Source organism: Talpa europaea, assembly GCF_964194135.1.
Source record: "Talpa europaea genome assembly, chromosome: 14".
NCBI lineage: Eukaryota > Metazoa > Chordata > Mammalia > Eulipotyphla > Talpidae > Talpa > Talpa europaea.
Window position 1 is genome coordinate 11,775,494 of NC_140082.1, and position 20,283 is coordinate 11,795,776.

General features: G+C 46.5%; 1 protein-coding gene across 1 annotated transcript; it reads left to right on the plus strand.

Moving 5' to 3' along the window:
* Positions 1 to 10,567: 10,567 nt before the first annotated feature.
* SIRT4 (sirtuin 4) lies at positions 10,568 to 13,646 on the plus strand (the record flags this gene model as incomplete). Its single annotated transcript, XM_084253858.1, has 3 exons — positions 10,568 to 11,064; positions 13,042 to 13,336; positions 13,444 to 13,646. The coding sequence occupies 3 exons, from the start codon at positions 10,568 to 10,570 to the stop codon at positions 13,594 to 13,596; spliced, it is 945 nt and encodes a 314-aa protein (XP_084109984.1). The 3' UTR covers positions 13,597 to 13,646.
* Between the last annotated feature and the right edge of the window lie 6,637 nt (positions 13,647 to 20,283).

Here is a 20,283-nt window from a genome sequence, read left to right on the forward strand (position 1 = left end):
TTCGGTAAATGCTCTCACCCCCGCACCTCTGGCCCGCACCTCAGTTCTTCTGCACAAAAATAAAACCTTAAAAAAAAAAAAAAAACATGTATGTACCGTATGGCACATCAATTGTTTCAGTGAATTGCTTTGGGGATAAGGAATGGAGACAATTGTTTCTGCGAGACCTGACCGAAATAAAGCACTTTCAGTGGAGTAAGGGTTGTTGCTTTTGGACCTCGGTGGACTCCTTGGATGGCTCCATCACATTTCTGTTTATTTTCTTCATAGTCCCAGAGTCATCTGTAATTATCTAGTTTATCTGCTTGTGTACTTATTTGTGGTCTGTCTCAAGACTGAGCTCCCTGAAGCAGGGACTGGGTTTAATTTCCCCCAGGGCCCCTTGGAGCCCTCACACGCCTTTCCAGCGCCTTCCTTCCTGCATAATCACCACCTCGGGCAGCGGGCCAGAGGCGTGCTGGGGCCCGAGCAGGTCCCGCCGAACCTCTGCGCCCGCCACACCCCCTGGCCTTCCCAAACGAAAGGAGCGAGAGGCCGAGGGTGCGGGTGGATGCGGCAGGCAGAACTCCAGGATCCCGAGCCTTTAAGCGAAGATGTTGCTCCCTTCAAAGACTAACCAAGGAGCTTAGTAACCAAAGATTAAGACTCCCAGGTAGAACGTGCACGCAACCTGAGCACCATGCAGCTGCTGTTGGACTCTCTCACAGTCAGTCTCCGTAGAGACTGTCAAAAATTGCCAATGCCGACTATATTTCAAGTCGTCATGGCGGGGTATTGGGAAAAGTTTTCAATTAGCAATAATCGCGCCTCGGATAAACCTCATTGGCTACGATACTGCCACTGCGCAAAGCTGGAGGGCGGCCGCACGCGGCCCACCCCCCCACGGATGGCCACTGCCTTCTCAGTGAGGGTGAGCGGCGGCCCGCGAGCGCGCCCCTACGACGCCCTCCCGCTCGAGCAGTCACATTTCTGGCCCGTGTGCGTGGGGGGCTGCTTCTTGTGGGGTCATCTCGTGTCGAACGTTCAGATTTTAGACCTGAGAACACAGTCGCTGGGGATGCTGGGGAATCGTATGCAAATCATCGTGACGTCACAGAAGAACGCGTCTAGAGGGTGAGTGAGAAACCCCAGCGACGGGACAGCGAGGGTGAGTCAAATGGCGAAGGGGAGCGAGCAGCTCGGAGGGGGACGTGCAGAAGCGGCGGGCGGGGATCAGGGGTGCAGTTTGACATGAGGGGGCGGAGAATGGAGGAAATGCAGCAGCACTAAGCGGAGACGTGAAAGGCAGGTGAAAAGCAACACCTATAAATTCGAGCCTAAAGCCAAGTAAACCTACTTCACTGAAACAGCACTATTTGGCAGAAAATAGAATTGGCCTAAAAATACAATCTCAGATTTGTAATATCCAGCTCTTTTTTGTACGGTAATATTCAGTCTCCGAAGAGACTGTCAAAAATTGCCAATGCCGACTATATTTCAAGTCGTCACGGCGGGGTATTGGGAAAAGTTTTCAATTAGCAATAATCGCGCCTCGGATAAACCTCATTGGCTACGATACTGCCACTGCGCAAAGCTGAAGAGCACCGCCCCCTGCCCATCGCCCCCAATAGGTCAGGTTCCTATTTCAGAAAAGCGAGTTTGACGAGCCTAGGAAAACTCTGAGTTTTTATTTGGTTTCAAATTGTACAGCCCTATGAAGTTTTCTAGGCAAGTTTAGATGCTTTTATATGGTTGCATTGCTTGGTTTCATGTAACTAGATTTCGTTTTAGAGGGAAGCAAAGCATTGTGGGAGATGCAACTAATCAGCGAATGAACGGGGTGGACGACAAATGGGCTTAAGGGCACAGGGTGCGGTTGACTCAGCTTCGATTCAGAGTGTAACCACCGTCTCCAAAAGTGGCTTTTTTTGTTTGTTTAAACTATGGTAAAATATATACGTAGCATATAGTTTATCATTTTAACCATTTTAAGCGTACAATTCAATACCATTAAGCACCTCCACGTTGTTTGCAACTATCACTATCCAACTCCAGAACGTTTTCTAAATTCCTAAGCTGGAACTCTGCCCCCGTTCATCAGACTGACTCCCCGGCCCCAGCCCCCAGTCCGGGCCACGCTCTGTTCTACTTCTGCTTCTCTACCCCTCTAATTTGGCTACTCTGAGTGGCTCAGATAAACGGAATCATAGACTATTTTACTCTCTCGTGTCTGCCTGAGTTTACTCGGCATATTATTTTTTTTTTTTTTTATAGAGGCATGCTTTATTTATTTGTTTTGCTGGTTTTGTTTGTTTGTTTTTTGTTTATACATGCACTGGGTACAGTCAGAAGTGCCGGAGGGTGAGAGAATTCACCAGAGCCAGAGCGGGGAGCAGAGCAGGCAGAAGGACCGAAGTACACTGCTGAGGGGAGCAGTGGGCGGCAGGAGAGGTCTGCACGCCATGTGGGACCCTCCTCCGGTGGCCGGGGAGCAGCCGGGGATCGAACCGGCGCCGCAGAGGCCACGCGCAGTTTTGCAACCCAGCGCTCAACCGCTGCGCCACCGGGGAGGCCCTCGGCATATTATTTTTAAGGTTCATCCATGTTGTAGTCTGTGAGATCAGGCTTTCATTCCTTTCTAAGGACGAATAATAAATTCTATGGGTTTTTGTTTATCCATTCATGCCTTTTGGCTGTTGTGCATAAAGCTCCTCTCAGTATTGGTGTACGAGTTTTAACTTCCTATTTTCAGATTTTTGTATAAGTACCCAGAAGCGGATTTTTTGGATCCTATGGTGATTCTGTGTGTAATCCAAAAGGATTTTCTGTGGACCTCTTAATTCAGGGGTAAAAAGACATTTCTGCACTAGTGTCCACAGTTCATGAAGTTTGAAGTAACTTTCCATCTTGTTGCTTCTTTTCCCTTGGCAAGTGGAAAGCTGCCAGAAACCTATATCTGGAGTTGATTGTTCCCTGAACTATATTCTCGCAATTAGTTTTATCTTGGATTTTTTTTTTAATAAAGATTTATTTATTTATTTATACAAGCACTGGGTACAGTCAGAAGTGCGGGAAGGTGAGAGAATTCACCAGAACCAGAGCAGGCAGAAGGACCAAAGTACACTGCTGAGGGGAGCAGGGGCGGCAGGAGAGGTCTGCACGCCAAGTGGGACCCTTCTCCCCTGGCCGGGGAGCAGCCGGGGATGGAACCTGCGCTGCAGAGGCTGCGGGCAGCTGGGCAGCTTTGCAACCCAGCACTCCACTGCTGCGCCACCAGGGAGGCCCTATCTTGGATTTTTAATGCAAATAGTAGCTTCTGAGAAAGTGCAACTTCCCCCATCATTTATTAGAATAAAAGTCAAACAGGAAATGTTCAAAGTATTGCTCAGTAAGCATCCATATATTCTAGATGCAAAAGTGACATTTTTTAAAGGCCTGTGTGATGCTGATTTGTAGTTTTTTGTTTGTTTGTTAAATTTACGGCCATAACTGCCAGCCTAGGAAAAATCTGCAGGAAAAAAGAAAAGACTGGCAATCTGATTGGTTTAGAGTACATATTTTACTTTGATCCACTCAGCTGTCATTCATTTCTGTTTGAGGGGGAAAAAAAAAGGCTAGTGTTATCAAAAAAACTTCTCAGTTCTTGAGAACATCTTGACTGGGTGGCTCATTATACCTGTCAGTAGCTATCAAGGGAAATTGTATTTCTGTCAGGGATCACTTCATCCTGCATGGATGACTTTCCAGCTCTATGGAAAAAACTGAAAACTCAACTAGTTTCTTCCCAGAACATGAGATTTTTTAGACTCTAACAACACAACAGTCTTGGGGGCCTCCCTGGTGGTGTAGGAGTTAAAGACAGCACTGTCAACCTATCGCCAGCCACTGCAGCACAAGTTCCATACCTGCCCTCCAGGGAGCTGACCCACATCTTGCAGCAGACTTCTCCTGTCTTGCCCACTGCTTCCCTCAGCAGTGTATTTCAGTAGATCTGCCTGTTTTGCTCCCCACTCTCTCTGGTGAATCCTCTCACCCCCCCTCACTCCCCTCACCTCTGGCCTACACCCCAGTTCTTGTATGCATAAATAAATCTTCAAAAAAAAAACCCCACAACAGTCTTTCATTCCCATCTAGTCTCTACTAAGGATGTTCATTCCACGTGGAGAACTGAAAAAAATAACCTGCATTTGAGGTTTTTCATGATATCTGGCTAGGGAAGATGACACTTTTGACTTTTCCATAGGTTTTAATAAAGGACTCTTGTGTGCAAAAACGTCCTGGGTTATAATTAATTTTAAAATAATTTTTTGACCTCCATATTTATGATGAGAAAATCAGAGGTCAAACTCAGACTTGTCTCCATACTGTTCCTCTGGGCTTCAGTTCATCTTGAAACGGGGGATGAAAGTCCTTAGGTGGTCTTCACCTTCTCTGCTAGGTCCCATTTGATTATGCTCGAACATTAAAATTGATCAATGTCTTTTTAGCAGCGGTTCTTATTGGCTACACATTATTAACAACTGGAAAGTATATAAACCGACTTGATGTCCAGGTGCCTCCCCAACCAATGTAATCAGAATCTCCGGGACTGAGACCCAGGTTATGTTGGTTAATTTAATAAAAACACAAGAGGAGAAAGAAAATCAGAGAAGCCAAGTGGGTAAACAGGCTAGTCCCTGTTTGGCTTTCATTGTTCACATTAACTGTAAAATATCACATTTTCAGCAATCTGTGAGTGTATTTCTTCACCGCCCACTGCCAGGTGGGAACTTGCTTCCATCCCTGTGAATGGAAAGGATCTTAGCGCTGGAGTTGGGAGTCAAATCTTGAGAAGCTGTTTTAATGCAGGGTGAATTCCCAAGTTAGCGCTGTTGAGATGTGCTATTTTTGCACTTCAAGACAATGGTGTGGAAAAATCTAACTCCTCTCTCAAAGGACGCGGATGCGGGAGTTCAGGCTGAGCGCGGCAGGTGCATCGTGAATCAAGGTTCAAAACCTCTGATCGGAAAGGACCGACAGGGGGCGCTGCGGGAAAGCAGGTTTCGGCCACCGTGAGGCCCAGAGGATTGTGGGATTTGTAGTTTTCCTTGCACCATTTCCACTTCAGGAACTACATTTCCCAAAATGCAATTGTAGCCAATTCAGGGCCGCGCTTGGCCGTGACGTGTGTCTCTAAGCTGTGAAAGGTGAGTGTGTGCTGTGCTGGCTGCCGCTTTCTGGAAGTTGTGGGGTTCTCGTAAGGGGTTCCCTTTCTCCTCTTTGCCCTTCAGCGGCACCTGGGCGGCAGCAGCAGCTCCCGCAGAGCTGGAGCCCTTGGTCTCCGGGATCCCGACGAGGGCTTCGCTCAGGTGCTGGCGCGCGGCTGTGGAATGTCAAGGAGAGCGCGGGGTCCCGAGCCCGGCTCTGCAAAGCCAGGCCTAAACTAATGTTTACATAGCGGGTGGTGTCACGAGTGAATTTCTGCATTTTATCAAGTAATATGTCAAAGCCTTGTTTTTACAGCTCGAAAAGCTGACTCGCCGGGGTTTAGACTGTCTGGCCACGTCTCAGCGCTCTGCTGTGTCCAGGCGGCGTTTGCAATGAAGAGGAAAGTAATAGAGGCCTCCCTGGTGGCGCAGGGGGTTAAGGCGCAAGCTATGAAGCTGTCCGCAGCCACCGCAGCAAGAGTTCGATCCCCAGCCAGGGAGCTGCCCACATGGCGCAGCAGACCTCTCCTGACTCGCCCGCTGCTCCCCCCTCAGCAGTGTATTTCAGTGGATCTGCCTGTACTGCTCCTCACTCTGTCTCTGGTGAATCCTCTCTCCCCCCACACCTCTGGCCTGTACCCCAGTTCTTGTATGTATAAATAAATAAATCTTAAAAAAAAAAAGAATTCACTTCTAACCAGAGGTTCCTGGGGAGACACAATAGGCCCTATGTTGTGCTAGAATCTGGCTTTACCAAATTTTACTTTTCCCCCTCCTTTTAAAATCAGAGTATTTTTTAAAAGATTTTTTGAATTTATTTATGCATACAAAAACTGGGGTGTAGGCCAGAGATGGGGGGAGAAGGGGGTAGAGGATTCACCAGAGAGAGATCTACTGAAATTCGCTGCTGAGGGGAGCAGCGGGCAAGACAGGAGAGGCCTGCTGTGCCATGTGGGTCAGCTCCCTGGCTGGGGGTCTAATAGTGCTGCAGTGGCTGGCAATAGCCTGGCTTTCCAGATTTGGGTTCAGGACTCTGATTTCTCCTTGACATTCCACAGCAACACATGAACAGGACCACCAGGGAGTACCCCCCTGACTTTTTTAATAAACTGAAAAATACAGTTTCCTTTGGATTCAGACAGACTTGGCTGACTCAACCAGCCATTTTATTTTATTTTTTTAAAGATTAATTTATTTATGCATACAAGAGCTGGGGTACAGGCCAGAGATGTGGGGGATGAGAGGATTCACCAGAGACAGAGCAGGGAACAGAACAGGCAGACTGACCAAAGTACACGCTGGGGATTGAACTTGTGCTGCAGAGGCTACGGATTGCTTCATAGTGCTGTGCATAACCCCTTGTGCCACCAGGGAGGCCCTGATTGAAGATTCTTAAGAGGTCAGGAAGATAAAATTGGCTACAGTTGCTATGATATAATTCAGTGTGGTGGCCAGATTTTATTTTGTGGGAGGTTTTTCTTAAAAAGATAAAAGTGGGCTTGATGTTTCCCGTTGGACTATGTAGAACCTAGGAGGGTGATGAAATCAGTACCAGTGAGGGCCAGTTAAATATTTAGGAATTTGTTAGCCAATTATTAAACCACTGGTAGCCTGAAGTTGGGCATGATTGGGTTATTTTCCTTAGTCCGAGAGGAAGGGGGGAACCTAGTTTACCTGGCAAGGATAAATTTTCTCTAGAAGCTTGAGCCCATATTCAGTGCATCCTTGAGTTATTTGTTCCTGAGCTACTTTACACCCTTCCAAATTTTACAGAAGATTGATTTGAATTACAAGTGAGATTATAAATACACTGTAGGTGTAACTACAAGTCACAAGTACCTACAAGTTACAAGTCATTGAATAATTCGTTATTGGTAGATTCTGACTAGCATGGAATCTGCGGCTGGAAGTAGTAGAGTCTGGATGGACAGCTTTCTGAGATTAGGTGAAAACGTGTATACTCGCTGATGCATTTTCTGATACCTAGACATTATTTCCCAAAAGACAGTATTGTGTATAATTCCAGCAAAATCCTACTCCCAGCCATTTCTCAATATCATTCTGTTTGCTCTCACTGCCCTTCTTACAAATATTTTGCTGTGCAGATTTGCTGATTATGAGATAGCTTTTGATTGGGTTATTTTGATTGGGTTATTTTTGGGTTATTTTTGGGTTGGCAGCTTATAGATATTCGATGTGTGGGGTGCAGGGGGAGAGGGGTAGTTCTTGAAATCTTATCTGTAACCTGCTCCCAAATCCCATTCAGGGCGGACTATTGGGGAGGAGGAGATGACAAAGATGTTGTCCAAACTTTTCTTTTTTATTTATTTATTTTTGCATAGAAGAACTGAGTATAGGCCAGAGGTATGGGGGGGGGTAGGGGTTGGGGTGAGAGGATTCACCAGAGACAGAGTGGGAAGCAGATCTAATGAAATACCCTGTTAAGGGGTGTAGCAGGCCAGACAGGAGAGGTCTTTTGTGCCATATGTGGGTTAATCCCTGGCCAGGGATGGAACTCAGGCTGTAGTGCTAAGAAGGAAACCCCCAAGCTTTCCTTTTATTTGTGAATTCTTGTTTAGAGTTAGGGTTTGTCTGTATTTTTTTAGGCTAGGCTTAGCCCTGATTATCTCTGTACTGTTCAAAATCATGTTCTGTTGCTTTCCTTTTTTATCTAAATCTAGGGCAACTTGAGGGTGGTATATTTTTAAGTTACTTGTCCTACTTCACTTTTACTTTGAATTTCAAATATGCTTTCTCTGAATACTGTATGATTGCTGATATGGTTCAGATATTAGAGTTTTATCTACCTTTAAAGCAAAACATTGCACAGTTTAGCTTTTCTTCAAACTTCTACATTCTTTCTTTTTTTTTACTTCTCACTTTAAAAAAAAAAGATTTATTTATGCATACAAAAGCTGGGGTACAGGCCAGAGATGCGAGGGGGGGTGGCATGAGAGGATCCGCCAGAGACAGAGTGGGGAACAGAACAGGCAGACCGACTGAAATACACTGCTGAGGGGAGCAGCAGGCGAAACAGGAGAGGTCTGCCTCGCCATGTGGGTTTCTCCCTGGCCAGCCTGGGATCAAACTCATGCTGCAGAGGCTGCGGATTGCTTCATAGTGTGCGGTGCTTAATCCCTTGCACCACCAGGGAGGCCGCCTTCTCACTTTCATATCATATCTCTTAAACTTTTAAAATATTCAAAAGATATAAGCATTTTCTTTCATCTCTTGGCTTTGGAATTTCTACTCTCCACTGTTCTGTGGACACTAGAATACCTTCAATCCAGACCTTTTTTTTCCCAGACATTGTATTTTTGTACTGTGGAGATAGCATAATATAATGATCCCCATGAACTTCAACAATAAACAACTTCAACAATAAACCAGCTTCAACAATAAACAACTCTTGGCTAATCTTGTTTTTATTTACTTACTTTTGGCTACTCTGAACCCCCCCCATGTTATTTTGAATCAAGTCCTCCCAGATATATCATTTTATCCAAATATTTCCATATGTAACTCTATGGAATGAGGACTTAAAAAAAAATCACAATACCTTTTGTTATACATTAAAAAATTAACAGTAATTTCTTTTTTTTTTTATTTTATAGAGGCATGCTTTATTTATTTGTTTGCTGGTTTGTTTGTTTGTTTTGTTTATACATGCACTGGGTACAGTCAGAAGCGCGGGAGGGTGAGAGAATTCACCAGAGCCAGAGCGGGGAACAGAGCAGGCAGAAGGACCGAAGTACACTGCTGAGGGGAGCAGCGGGCGGCAGGAGAGGTCTGCATGCCATGTGGGACCCTCCTCTGGTGGCCGGGGAGCAGCTGGGGATCGAACCGGCGCCGCAGAGGCAGCGCGCAGTTTCGCAACCCAGCGCTCAACCGCTGCGCCACCGGGGAGGCCCAACAGTAATTTCTTAATATTGAACATCCAGTTAATATTCAGTTTTTCAATTGTCTTATGCCATATTTTAAAATTTTGTTTGAATCGGGATCTAAAGAAGGTCTATATATTGCAATTGGTTGGTTTTTAAATCTCCTCTGCACTGTAAACCTCTCTTCTTCTCTTTCTGTCTTTATCTCCTGCAATTTATTTGTTGAGGAAACTGATTTGTGAGTCCTATAATCTGGACTTTGTTGGTTAGCACATTGCTTTTTCCTCTGTATTGCCATAAATTGTTCATTGGCTCTAGAAACTTGATCAGAGTCAAAATCAGATTTTTTGGCCAAGACCATATCTTGGATGGTGGTTTGCTTTTCCATCAAGAGTCTCCTAATTCTAGCTTTCTCTCTTTTTGTAATACTAGCAGCTATTGACACTCAATGCTTAGGTCCCATTTTTGTTTTTCAGCTCTAGCTCTCATACATTCTCTCTTCCTCCAGCCACTGGCAACTTTTCATTTACTTTCTGTCTCAACAGATTTGTCTGTTCCAGACATTTCATATAAGTGGAATCATATTTCTCTTTTGGTGACTGGCTCCTTATACCTTGTATAATGTTTTTAATGTTTATCCATATTGTAGCATATACCAGCACTTCATTTATTTTTATAGGTAAATAATATTCCATTATATGGATAGACCCTACTTTGTTTATCCATTTGTCAGCTGATGATTAACTTTTTTTTTGTTTTTGTTTTTGTTTTTTTGTTTTTTTTTGTGGGACCCTCGCCGGCAGTCAGGGAACGAACCAGAGCTGCAGAGGCTGCGGGCAGCCTCGCAGCCCAGCACTCAACTGCTGCACCACCAGGGGAGGCCCTGATTAACTTTGTTTTCAAAAAACAGTTCCGGCCTCCCTGGTGGCACAAGGGGTTAAGACACAGCATTTCATATGAAGGTATCCGCAGCCACTGCAGCGCAAGTTCGATCCCCAGCTAGGGAGTTGACTCACATGGTGCAGCAGACCTCTCCTGACTTGCCCGCTGCTCCCCTCAGCAGTGTGTTTCAGTGGATCTGCCTGTTCTGCTCCCCACTCTGTCTCTGGTGAATCCTCTCTCCCCCCACACCTCTGGCCTGTACCCCAGTTCTTGTATGCATAAATAAATAAATATTTTTAAAAATAATTAAAATAAAAACCAGTTCTCACAGGGCCTTCATGGTGGCACAGGAGTTAAAGTCTCCGTGCTATCAAGCTATTGCCAGCCACTGTGGCATGATGCCCAGCCAGGAAGCTGACCCACATGGCACAGCAGACCTCTCCTGTCTCACCCGCTGCTCCCCTCAGCAGTGTATTTCAGTAGATCTGCCTGTTCTGCTCCCTACTCTCTCTGTGGAATCCTCACACACACCCCTCCCCCCACATCTCTGGCCTACACCCCTATTCCTGCATGCATAAACAAATAACATAAATTTTTAAAAAACAAAACAACAATTCTCACATGAGCTTTCTCTCTAGAATGAGGATGAATTCTGGACTGCCTCTCGGGATGACAAAAGGCTGCTGGATGGTAAATGTCAGCCGGCAGTGCTCTCACAGATCCGTTGGGTTATTCGTACCACCGAGTCCTCCTCCGGACCCTGAGAAAGTCAAAGAGTTACAACGCTTCATCAGCCTTTCCAAGAGACTCCTGGTGATGACTGGGGCAGGAATCTCCACCGAGTCGGGGATCCCGGACTACAGGTCAGAAAAGGTGGGACTTTATGCTCGCACTGACCGGCGACCCATCCAGCACAGGGATTTTGTCCGGAGTGCACCCATCCGCCAGCGGTACTGGGCGAGAAACTTTGTGGGCTGGCCCCAGTTCTCCTCCCACCAGCCTAACCCTGCACACTGGGCTCTGAGCAACTGGGAGAGACTCGGAAAGCTGTACTGGTTGGTGACCCAAAATGTGGATGCCTTGCACAGTAAGGCGGGGAGTCGGCGCCTGACCGAACTCCACGGATGCATGCACAGGTGCAGCAAGGGCTGAGCGGTTTGAACACACAAAACCATGTGCTCCATAAGAGCAGGGACCCGGGCTGTGTTTTTGTTGTTGTTGTTGTTTTTTTAGATTTATTTATTTATGCATACAAGAACTGGGGTATAGGCCAGAGGTGTGGGGGGTGAGAGGGCTCACCAGAGACAGAGCGGGGCACAGAGCAGGTGGATCTACTGAAATGCACTGCTGAGGGGAGCAGCTGGGAGACAGGAGAGGTCTGCTGCGCCATGTGGGTCAGCTGCCTGGCCGGGAATCAAACTCTTGCTGTAGTGGCTGGTGATTGCTGCAGTGGCTGGAGATACCTTGATAATGCTGTCTTTAATCCCTGCGCCACCAGGGAGACCCCAGACCCCAGGCTGTCTTGAGCATGCTTGCCTTCCTTAGCCCTTGAGGAGAGGATTTTGGAGCCAGCTTTTTATTTTGGTGTTGATCCCAGCAAACTCAGCAAGGAGATGGGGAGGTGAAACGGGAAAGGATGGAATTCCCAGAAAGGACATGTTAATGGCTGGGTTGCTCCTTTGGTCAGCTGGTGCTCAGCCCTGGGCGGCCCTATGACTGTCTAGAACTTGCTTTAGAACTGGCTCACTGAGTCAGGAAGCTCTCCCATCCCTCAGTGGTGGAAGGTCCCTCCGGGAATTAATTCTGGAACACTGACTCTGCTCCCCCCAAGGAGGCTTCCTCGGCCAGAAAACACCCTAAGGAGGAAGTTACTGATGAGTGAACTGTGTGCAAGTGACTTCTAGGGTGTCCTGAGGGGATTGTGAGCAGAACACCAGCACATCTGCTGCAGCCTGTAGGACCTCCAGGGCCTGTACACCTGCAACACTCTCGGTTCCATGGTGTAGAGAGAACCCTGTCAGTACTGATGCAAGGAACACGTGCCACCCTGGCCAGACCTGCAGCCCATTGCAGACCATCTCCTTATCCTGAAGCCCTAGAGAGGAACCTTTGAGCACTGAAATCAGTTGGCTGATTGTAAATTTTTCCTGGGTGCCTACAGTGTACCACCCTAGGTGGTAGGGAGAGATCAAAACCAGAGTATAAATGTGGTCTACTTGCTTGGGGATATTTCCTGATCTGTTTGGGGGGAGACCCGGAGAATAACACATTTAATGACAATGCCACGCACACCGGTTGAATTGGCCAGGGAGCTGACCCACATGGCAAGGCAGACCTCTTCTGTTTTGCCTGCTGCTCTTCTCAGCAGTGTATTTCAGTAAATCCACCTGTTCTATTCTCCACTCTATCTCTGGTGAATCCTCTCATCCTCTGCACCTCTGGCCTGCACCCAGTTCTTCTACAAAAAATAGACTAAAACTTAAAAAAGAGAGAGAGGGGCCTCCTCTGGTGGCGCAGGCGGTTGAGCGCCACGCTGTGAAGCTGTCTGTAGCCTCTGCAGCACTGGTTCGATCCCCGCCGGCCAGAGACAGAGAGGATCCCACATGGCATGACAGACCTCTTGTCGTGCCCACTGCTCCCCTCAGCAGTATATTTCATTGTCTCCCTGTTCTGTTCCCCGCTGTCTCTGGTGGGTCCTCTCACCTTCCCATGCATCTGGCCTGTACCCTGGTTCTTATATAAATAAATCTTTACAAAAAGAGAGAGAGAGAGAGGGCAGTGATGGACAGTTGTAGCAGATGAGGAGAGCAGAGGATGGAGTAAAAAAACACACTGGTTTTGGCATTAGGGAAATCATTTAGGCACCAAGGCAGACATGGTTGTGTAGTAAGGAAACATTACTTGTTCTAGAAGGTTGGCAGTAGAAGGAAGGGGAGGAACAAGGTGGTAGCTGAAAAGGTCTTGAAAAAGTATTCCTGAAACGGGGGGAGATCTGTGGGTGCTAGGGAATAGAAGCTGTAGCGGAGGGGCTGACAATGGCCCGGGAGCCGATGCCGGGGCAGCTTCGGGCATCCCCAGCACAGCCTGTTGAGTTGGCTTCTCTTTGGTTGCAGGGTCCTCTGCTTGGATTGTGGTGAACAGATACCACGTGGGGTGCTGCAGGAGCGCTTTGAGGTCCTGAACCCCACCTGGAGTGTGGAGGCCCATGGCGTGGCTCCCGATGGTGACGTCTTTCTCACCGACGAGCAGGTTCAGAGCTTTCAGGTGGCATCCTGTGCTCGATGTGGGGGCCCTCTGAAACCAGATGTTGTTTTCTTTGGGGACACAGTGAACCATGACAAGGTGGACTTCGTGCACAGGCGTGTAAAGGAAGCCGACTCCCTCTTGGTGGTGGGATCGTCCCTGCAGGTATTTGACTTGGTGGGGTGGGGTCTGCCCCCTCTGATAAGTGGGTTCCCTGCTCGGTTCCTCTCTTGCATCTAGAGTGCTCTTACCTGTGTCTCCTTCTCGGATAGGTGTACTCTGGCTATAGGTTTATCCTCACTGCCCGGGAGAAGAAGCTCCCAATCGCTATACTGAATATTGGACCCACACGGTCAGACAACCTGGCCTGCCTGAAACTCGATTCACGCTGCGGAGAGTTGCTGCCTTTGATTGACCCGCACTGACCACAGCCTGATGCTCCTGAACCAGCAACTGAGCTTTCACTTGAATCCTGGGGCTAAAGGTAAACACCTTCTTGGAGATTCCACTTCCCACTCAACTGAGAGTAGTAGGGGGCGCTGAGAAACTAGAAGGCCATGTGTGGCCTTCATGTATGGCCCTTCTTAATTAAGTGTTTAATGTACCTTATGGTGTAGGGTTTGAAAGACTAGGCTTTTCCAATTCTAGACACCTAGCTATTTAAGGCAGGATTCCCAAACCTGCCATCTTCCCACTTTTTTTTTTTTAAAGATTTATTTATTTATGTATACAAGCGCTGGATACAGTCAGAAGCGCGGGAGGGTGAGAGAATTCACCAGAGCCAGAGCGAGGAACAGAACAGACAGACTGACAAAATACACTGCTGAGGGGAGCAGCGGGCAGCAGGAGAGGTCTGCGCGCCAAGTGGGACCCTCGCCGTCAGCCAGGGATCGAACTGGCACTGCAGAGGCTGCCCGCAGCTTCGCAGCCCAGCGCTCAACCGCTGCGCCACCAGGGGAGGCCCCCACTTTTTGTTTTTGTTTATTCCCAGTAACAGTTTTTTTTTCCCCAATAACAGTTTTATTGACAATTCACTTACCGTAAAGTTTACTCTTTAAAAGTATACAGTTAACTTTTAGTATACTCACAAAGTTGTGCATGAATCACTGCTATCTAACTCCAGAATGTCATCATCCTGGGAAGAGACCTGGAACCCATTAACTAGTCCTCCCCACCCCTTCCCCCCAGTCCCTGGCAACACTTAGTCTTTCTGTTTTGGCCTGTTCTAGACTTTTCATGAAGTATGTGGCTTTTAGTGTCTGGCTACACCACATCATGGTTTTTTTTAAAATTTTATTTATTTTTGTGTAGAAGAACTGGGGTATAAGCCAGAGGTGTGATGGATGAGAGGATTCACCAGAGACAGAGTGGGGAGCAGAGGGGCAGATTTACTGAAATACACTGCTGAGAGGAGCGGTGGAGACGGATAGGAGAGGTCTGCTGTGCCATGTATCTGTCAGCTCCCTGGCTGGGGATTGAACTCAGGCCGCAGAGGTGATAGTGCTGAGACTTAACATCTAGGCCACGAGGGAGGCCCACATCATGTTTTCAAGGGTCATCCAGATTGCCACATACTTCAGTACTTTATATCTATTTCAATATATGAGTACCATCAATTAAAAAAAAGTTATAGCTTTATTAAGCTATAATTCACATCCCATACAGCTCACTCACATTGTGTATACCATTCCAGAGTTTTAGTATATTCCAAGGAGGCCAATCACATTTTATTTTATTTATTTATTTATTTATTTATCTCACATCAGAAGGATAATGTACCGACGTTGTAACAAAGTTTTAAGGGAGGCACATCTCACACAGCTGTGTGAACACCCAATCATCATGCTTATGAACCGGAAAAGGATCGCCAATCACATTTTAAACAGACTTTTAATGAGCAGTTTTAGATTCACAGCAAATGGAACAGAAAGCAGGAGTTCTTATGTACCCACTGTCCCCTCTACTCACATGGTATTCATCATTTACCTCTGGAGGGACATCTTATTTGCTCCCAAGTTTTTGGCCTTATGAATAAAGCTGCTATAAACATGTGTGTGCAGGGTTTTGTGTAGATGTGTTTTCACAAACTCATTTGGGTAAATACCAAGGAGTGAGATTTGTGGGAATATGTGAGATAAAAGCATGTCGAGTTTTGTAAGAAACTACCAGAGTTCCTGAGTGGCTGCACTTTTCCTACCAGCAATGAATGAGAGTTCTGGTACAAGCACTGTTAAAAAACGTCTACTGGGCCTCCCTAGGGCCCAGGGGTTAAGTCTCAGCAATATCATCCCAGTGGGCCTGGCCTGAGTTTGATTCCCGGTTAGGGAGCTAACTCACATATGGCACAGCAGACCTCTCCTGTCTCACCTGCTGCTCCCCTCAGCAGTGCATTTCAGTAGATCCACCTGTTCTGCTCCCCACTCTGTTTCTGGTGAATCCTCTTACCCCCACACCTCTGGCCTACACCCCAGTTCTACCCCAGTTCTTCTACAAATATAAATATTTTTTTTAATGAAAAGAAAAGGAAATTAAAAAAAAATACCCTAAAATGAAGTGTCCTGTATATATAGAGAAATGTTATATCCTAAGTGGATAGCTTGATGAAGATGTAGAGCATCCAGATGAAGGAGCAGAACTTTATCAGCCCCCAAGAAGCCTCCTTGGCATAGCCACTTTTTAATAGATTTTTACCTTTTTTTTTTACATATAACATTACTTTTAGGCATATAACATGATTCGATATTTGTGTGTATTGTGAAATGGTCACCACAAAAAAATCTAGTTAACACCTGTCATACAATAAAATTATTTTTCTTAGTTTCTTATTACTAGAAGAATATTTATTTACTGCAGAAAGTTTAGCTGACACAGATAAGTGAAGGAATGTAGTACAAATTACCCATAATCAATTCTACTGCTGAGATACCAAGGTTTAAAGTTCTGCTATAAAGTCCTCTTCACTTTAAAAAAAAAAAGGTATTTTTGTCACTATATGGGGGCGGGTGAATACTTAAGATCTTCAGGCTGATGAGATAGTTGCCCCCTCAGCTCCCTCCCCAAAAGACTTTGTCAAGCAGTAGCTTCTTCTGATGGGATAAATGCTTTCCCTTCCTTTTTATCTCACCAGGTAGAAGAAATGGCCGGGAAATATGTAAGCCAGTACTGCTGCTAAAGTGCTCCTAGGGATCTCACTCATGTGGGGGGAAGGAGTAAAGGAAATGGCTTAATTCATAATTTGAAGAAATGTCCTTAATTGCAATTTTTATATAGAAAAGGTGAGCGTTCATCTGAATGATTTTCTTAATCAAGGAATAAAGGAATCATTTAATAGTACACTAAGTATGTGGGGTTGTTTATACTGTGTATGTGTATTATATTATATGTATGTTTATATTCTTTTTTTTATCAGCTAAAAGAGAAAGGGGCTTTATGACACGGTCCTCTAAGGATCTCTGTTTCAGCTGCAGGAATGAGACACCTGCTTTGAACCCGGTCTGTAGAGAGGAAACAGTGAGTTCCCAAATGGGTTCTTAGATTTGATTTGTTTCCGCTGAGGAAAGCAGCAAGGTTTGTTTGATTACTGCTGTAACTAGAATCATTGTATCAGGCTAAAGCTTTCTCTGTGCAATCTCACCAACAAAGTGAAGCAGAGAGAAGAATCACAGCCTATTCCAGGAGGTCTTTTGTCTAAAATTAGGACAAGCAATATGAGTTCATCCTGCACCTGCCTAGGAAGCAAATTTCAGTTAACTGGGATAGTCCAAGATCTTGAAAACACAGAGTCCTTTTCACCTACACAACTGTAGGTTTGCAAATAGTCATTCCTCCTGAAGAGGTGTAAGTTGAATATCTCACTCCAGCTTTTTTTTTTTGCTGAAGAGGATCCTAAGGTGCTTTGAACCAAATCTGCTCAGTTACCCAGAGTCAGTACCAATCATTGTGTTCTAATCTAGGTCCTTTGAATCTTACACCATTTTTTAAAAAGATTTATTTATGCATACAAGAACTGGGGTACAGGCCAGAGGTGTGGGCGGTGAGAGAATTCACCAGAGACAGAGTGGAGAGCAGAACAGGTAAATTGACTGAAATACACTGCTGAGGGGAGCAGTGGGTGAGCCAGGAGAGGTCTGCTGAGCCATATGGGCAGCTTCCTGGCTGGCCGGGGATCCAACTCGTGCTGCAGAGGTTGCGGACAGCTTCATAGATTGCCTCTTAACCCCTTGCGCCACCAAGGAGGCCCAAATGCCACTTCTTGAAGGAAAAAAACTCATCCAATAAAGGAATTTTTTTCTTCAAATTTATTAGAAAGGGAATATACGTGAAATTGAAACTCGATATATAGACAGAGCTGATTTCCATCTCTATCTTGCTACTCGTTCAGTGAAGTTAGGCGAGTCATTTTCTCTGATTTTCAGTCTCTTCATAATGAGGATAGTAGTAGCTACCTCACTGGGTGGTTATGGAGATTAGGGGTAATGATGAGTGGACCTCAGCACAGCGCCTGGCTCATGGTAAGCAAATGGCAGCTGCATGGGGAGGTGGAAGGGGCAGCCATCATTCCTGCCACCCCTTGTCACCTCCCGACCCCAGCATTCCTTTTTAACTAGACTCACAAGGAACTTCCCCAGAGCCATATTTCCTTTTTGTGTAGCTGTTTGTGTCTTAAAACAATTACAAAAGTCAAGTCTTGCTTGATATAAAAAAGGCTTTCTAAAGAAAATAGTGTATCTCTCCTACCTTCTTCCCCTTGGGAAATTAGCTACTGAACATCTATGCAAGCACTGTGGGAAGCTCTTCTTCACAATACACCGACTCAATTCCCACAACCCGATGATCTGCACACGGTTCTTTCTTTTTGAAAGATGAGGATTCCCAAGCTCAGCGACTTTATTCAACTTGTCCAAAGTCACCCAGGGTGACCAGGCCAGTGATCAGGTCCTCCAGTTCTGAGCTCACTCTCGAATGCTGTAAAAAACCCGCGAGGTGACCGAATAATTATATTGGCAGGGAGGCGGGGCGAGGTTCTCAGGAAACTTCCAGAAGAGAACCACACTGACTATTTCCACCGGCGGGGAAAAAGTAGAGCACTCTGGACAAGCAGCCACAAACACGAAGTGTGGAGGTCAGACCTGTGCTTCTCTCTGGAAGGCGGGATGGGGAGTCAAGAGAGGACGTGAGGCACCCAGAGGCTGCTGTGCTGGCTCGCCAGCCCGACATCCATCGCCTCTCTCCTCGGCCGTTCCTTCTCGCTCCTCTCGATTCCCTGCACCCCTTTCTTCGGGCCCCTTGTCCCCCCGGGGATAAAAGCCGCGGAGGAGAAACCGGCAGGGGAAGTGGGGGCGTGTGGAGGGGAGCCCCAGGGCTGGCCCGGCGAGGCAGTTGGCGCACGTGAGATCGTCCTCTTTCTACGCTCGATTCGTCCAGTCCCTTCTTTCTGCCGGATTCTAGCTCAGAGGAGCCGGGGGGGGGGGGGGGGGGTGTGGGGGGGAAGGAAGCTGCGAGCTGAGTCGCAGCTGCCACCTCTAAGAACGCGACCCAGAGCTCGGGTTATCAAGCATTGCGCATGCGCGGGTGGCGGGCGCGCCGCGGGAGGCCGGGGGCGGGTCCTGAGCCAGGGGCGGGGCTGTGAGGAGGTGGGCCGGGGGCTGGGTCACTAGTCACCAATAGAAAAGAAGAACCAAGAGCCACGTGATCACTAGGTACCCAATCACATTTCCTACTTCGAAATTCCTATAGCCCAGGGTAGCGCCCGCGGGTGGATAGAGATGGGCGGGGAGGATCACGTGATCTAAAAATTGGTAAATACGGCCACGTGGTTTTTCCTGGACAGCGGGCCAACTGTGGCGCCACATTGTACTTTCTTTTTTTTTTTTTTTAAAGATTTATTTATTTATGCATAAAAGAACTGAGGTGTAAGCCAGAGGCGTGGGGCTTGAGAGGATTCACCAGAGACAGAGCGGGGAACAGACAGGCAGACTGACGAAATACACTGCTGAGGGGAGCAGCGGGTGAGGCAAGAGAGGTCTGCTGCGCCATGTGGGTAGCTCGCTGGCCGGTCTTGTGCTGCAGTGGCTGTGGATAGCTTCATAGGTTGCGTCTTTAACCCCTTGTGCCACCAGGGAGGCCTCCATGTTGTCCCTTTCTGAACGTTTATTTAAGGAGTGTGTGTGATGTGTTAGACACTGTGAAGTTACAGTGCCTGCTAGAATGTAATTACTCAGTCCAGTTAATTTATTCATTTAAATCAGCCCAGCCACTGTTGTAGTTTTTCCTGTATTCGCTTTCTGTTAATTAGTACCCAGATGAAGCACTTGAAGATTGTTTGGGTTTTTTTTTTTTGTTATTTTTATTTATTTTAATAGAGGCATGTTTTATTTATTTATTTGTTTGTTTGTTTTGTTTATACATGTACTGGGTACCGTCAGAAGCGCGGGAGGGTGAGAGAATTCACCAGAGCCAGAGCGGGGAGCAGAGCAGGCAGAAGGACCGAAGTACACTGCTGAGGGGAGCAGCGGGCGGCAGGAGAGGTCTGCTGGGGATCGAACCGGCGCTGCATAGGCTGCAGGCAGCTTCGCAACCCAGCGCTCAACCACTGCACCACCGGGGAGGCCCAGCACTTGAAGATTGTTAAAGAAGTTAATTCTCTCTCCCAATCTTTGGGATAATGAAAAAAGTAGATTTTACCTTAGGAAATACTTTTAGTCTGTGGTGTAATGTGATGCTTCTCTGTTTTGTCAGCCAAAAAAAAAAAAAAAAAAGAGAGAGAGAATAAGCAACAATCTCCTTAAACCCCACTTTCCTTGCATCTAAACAAGGGCTTGTGGTATTTTTCCACTGAAGAAATACATTTACGACTTTTATAGTTCATTGAAGGCTGAGGTGAGGTCTAATTTAATTTTGCATGCCTTACAATCCTACCCTATGCATGGAATGGTTATTCAATTTACGCTTGTTGAATTTGGAAATAGTCGTGGTTTTACCTGCCCAAAGATCCTGAGGGCTAATGAGGGACCCTTCATTTAGTCTTAAGCAACTATTTATTGAGTGCCACTTTGTCAAGTATAGTACTAGGTGGGTTGGGATTATTATAAAAGGGATTATTAAAACACCTC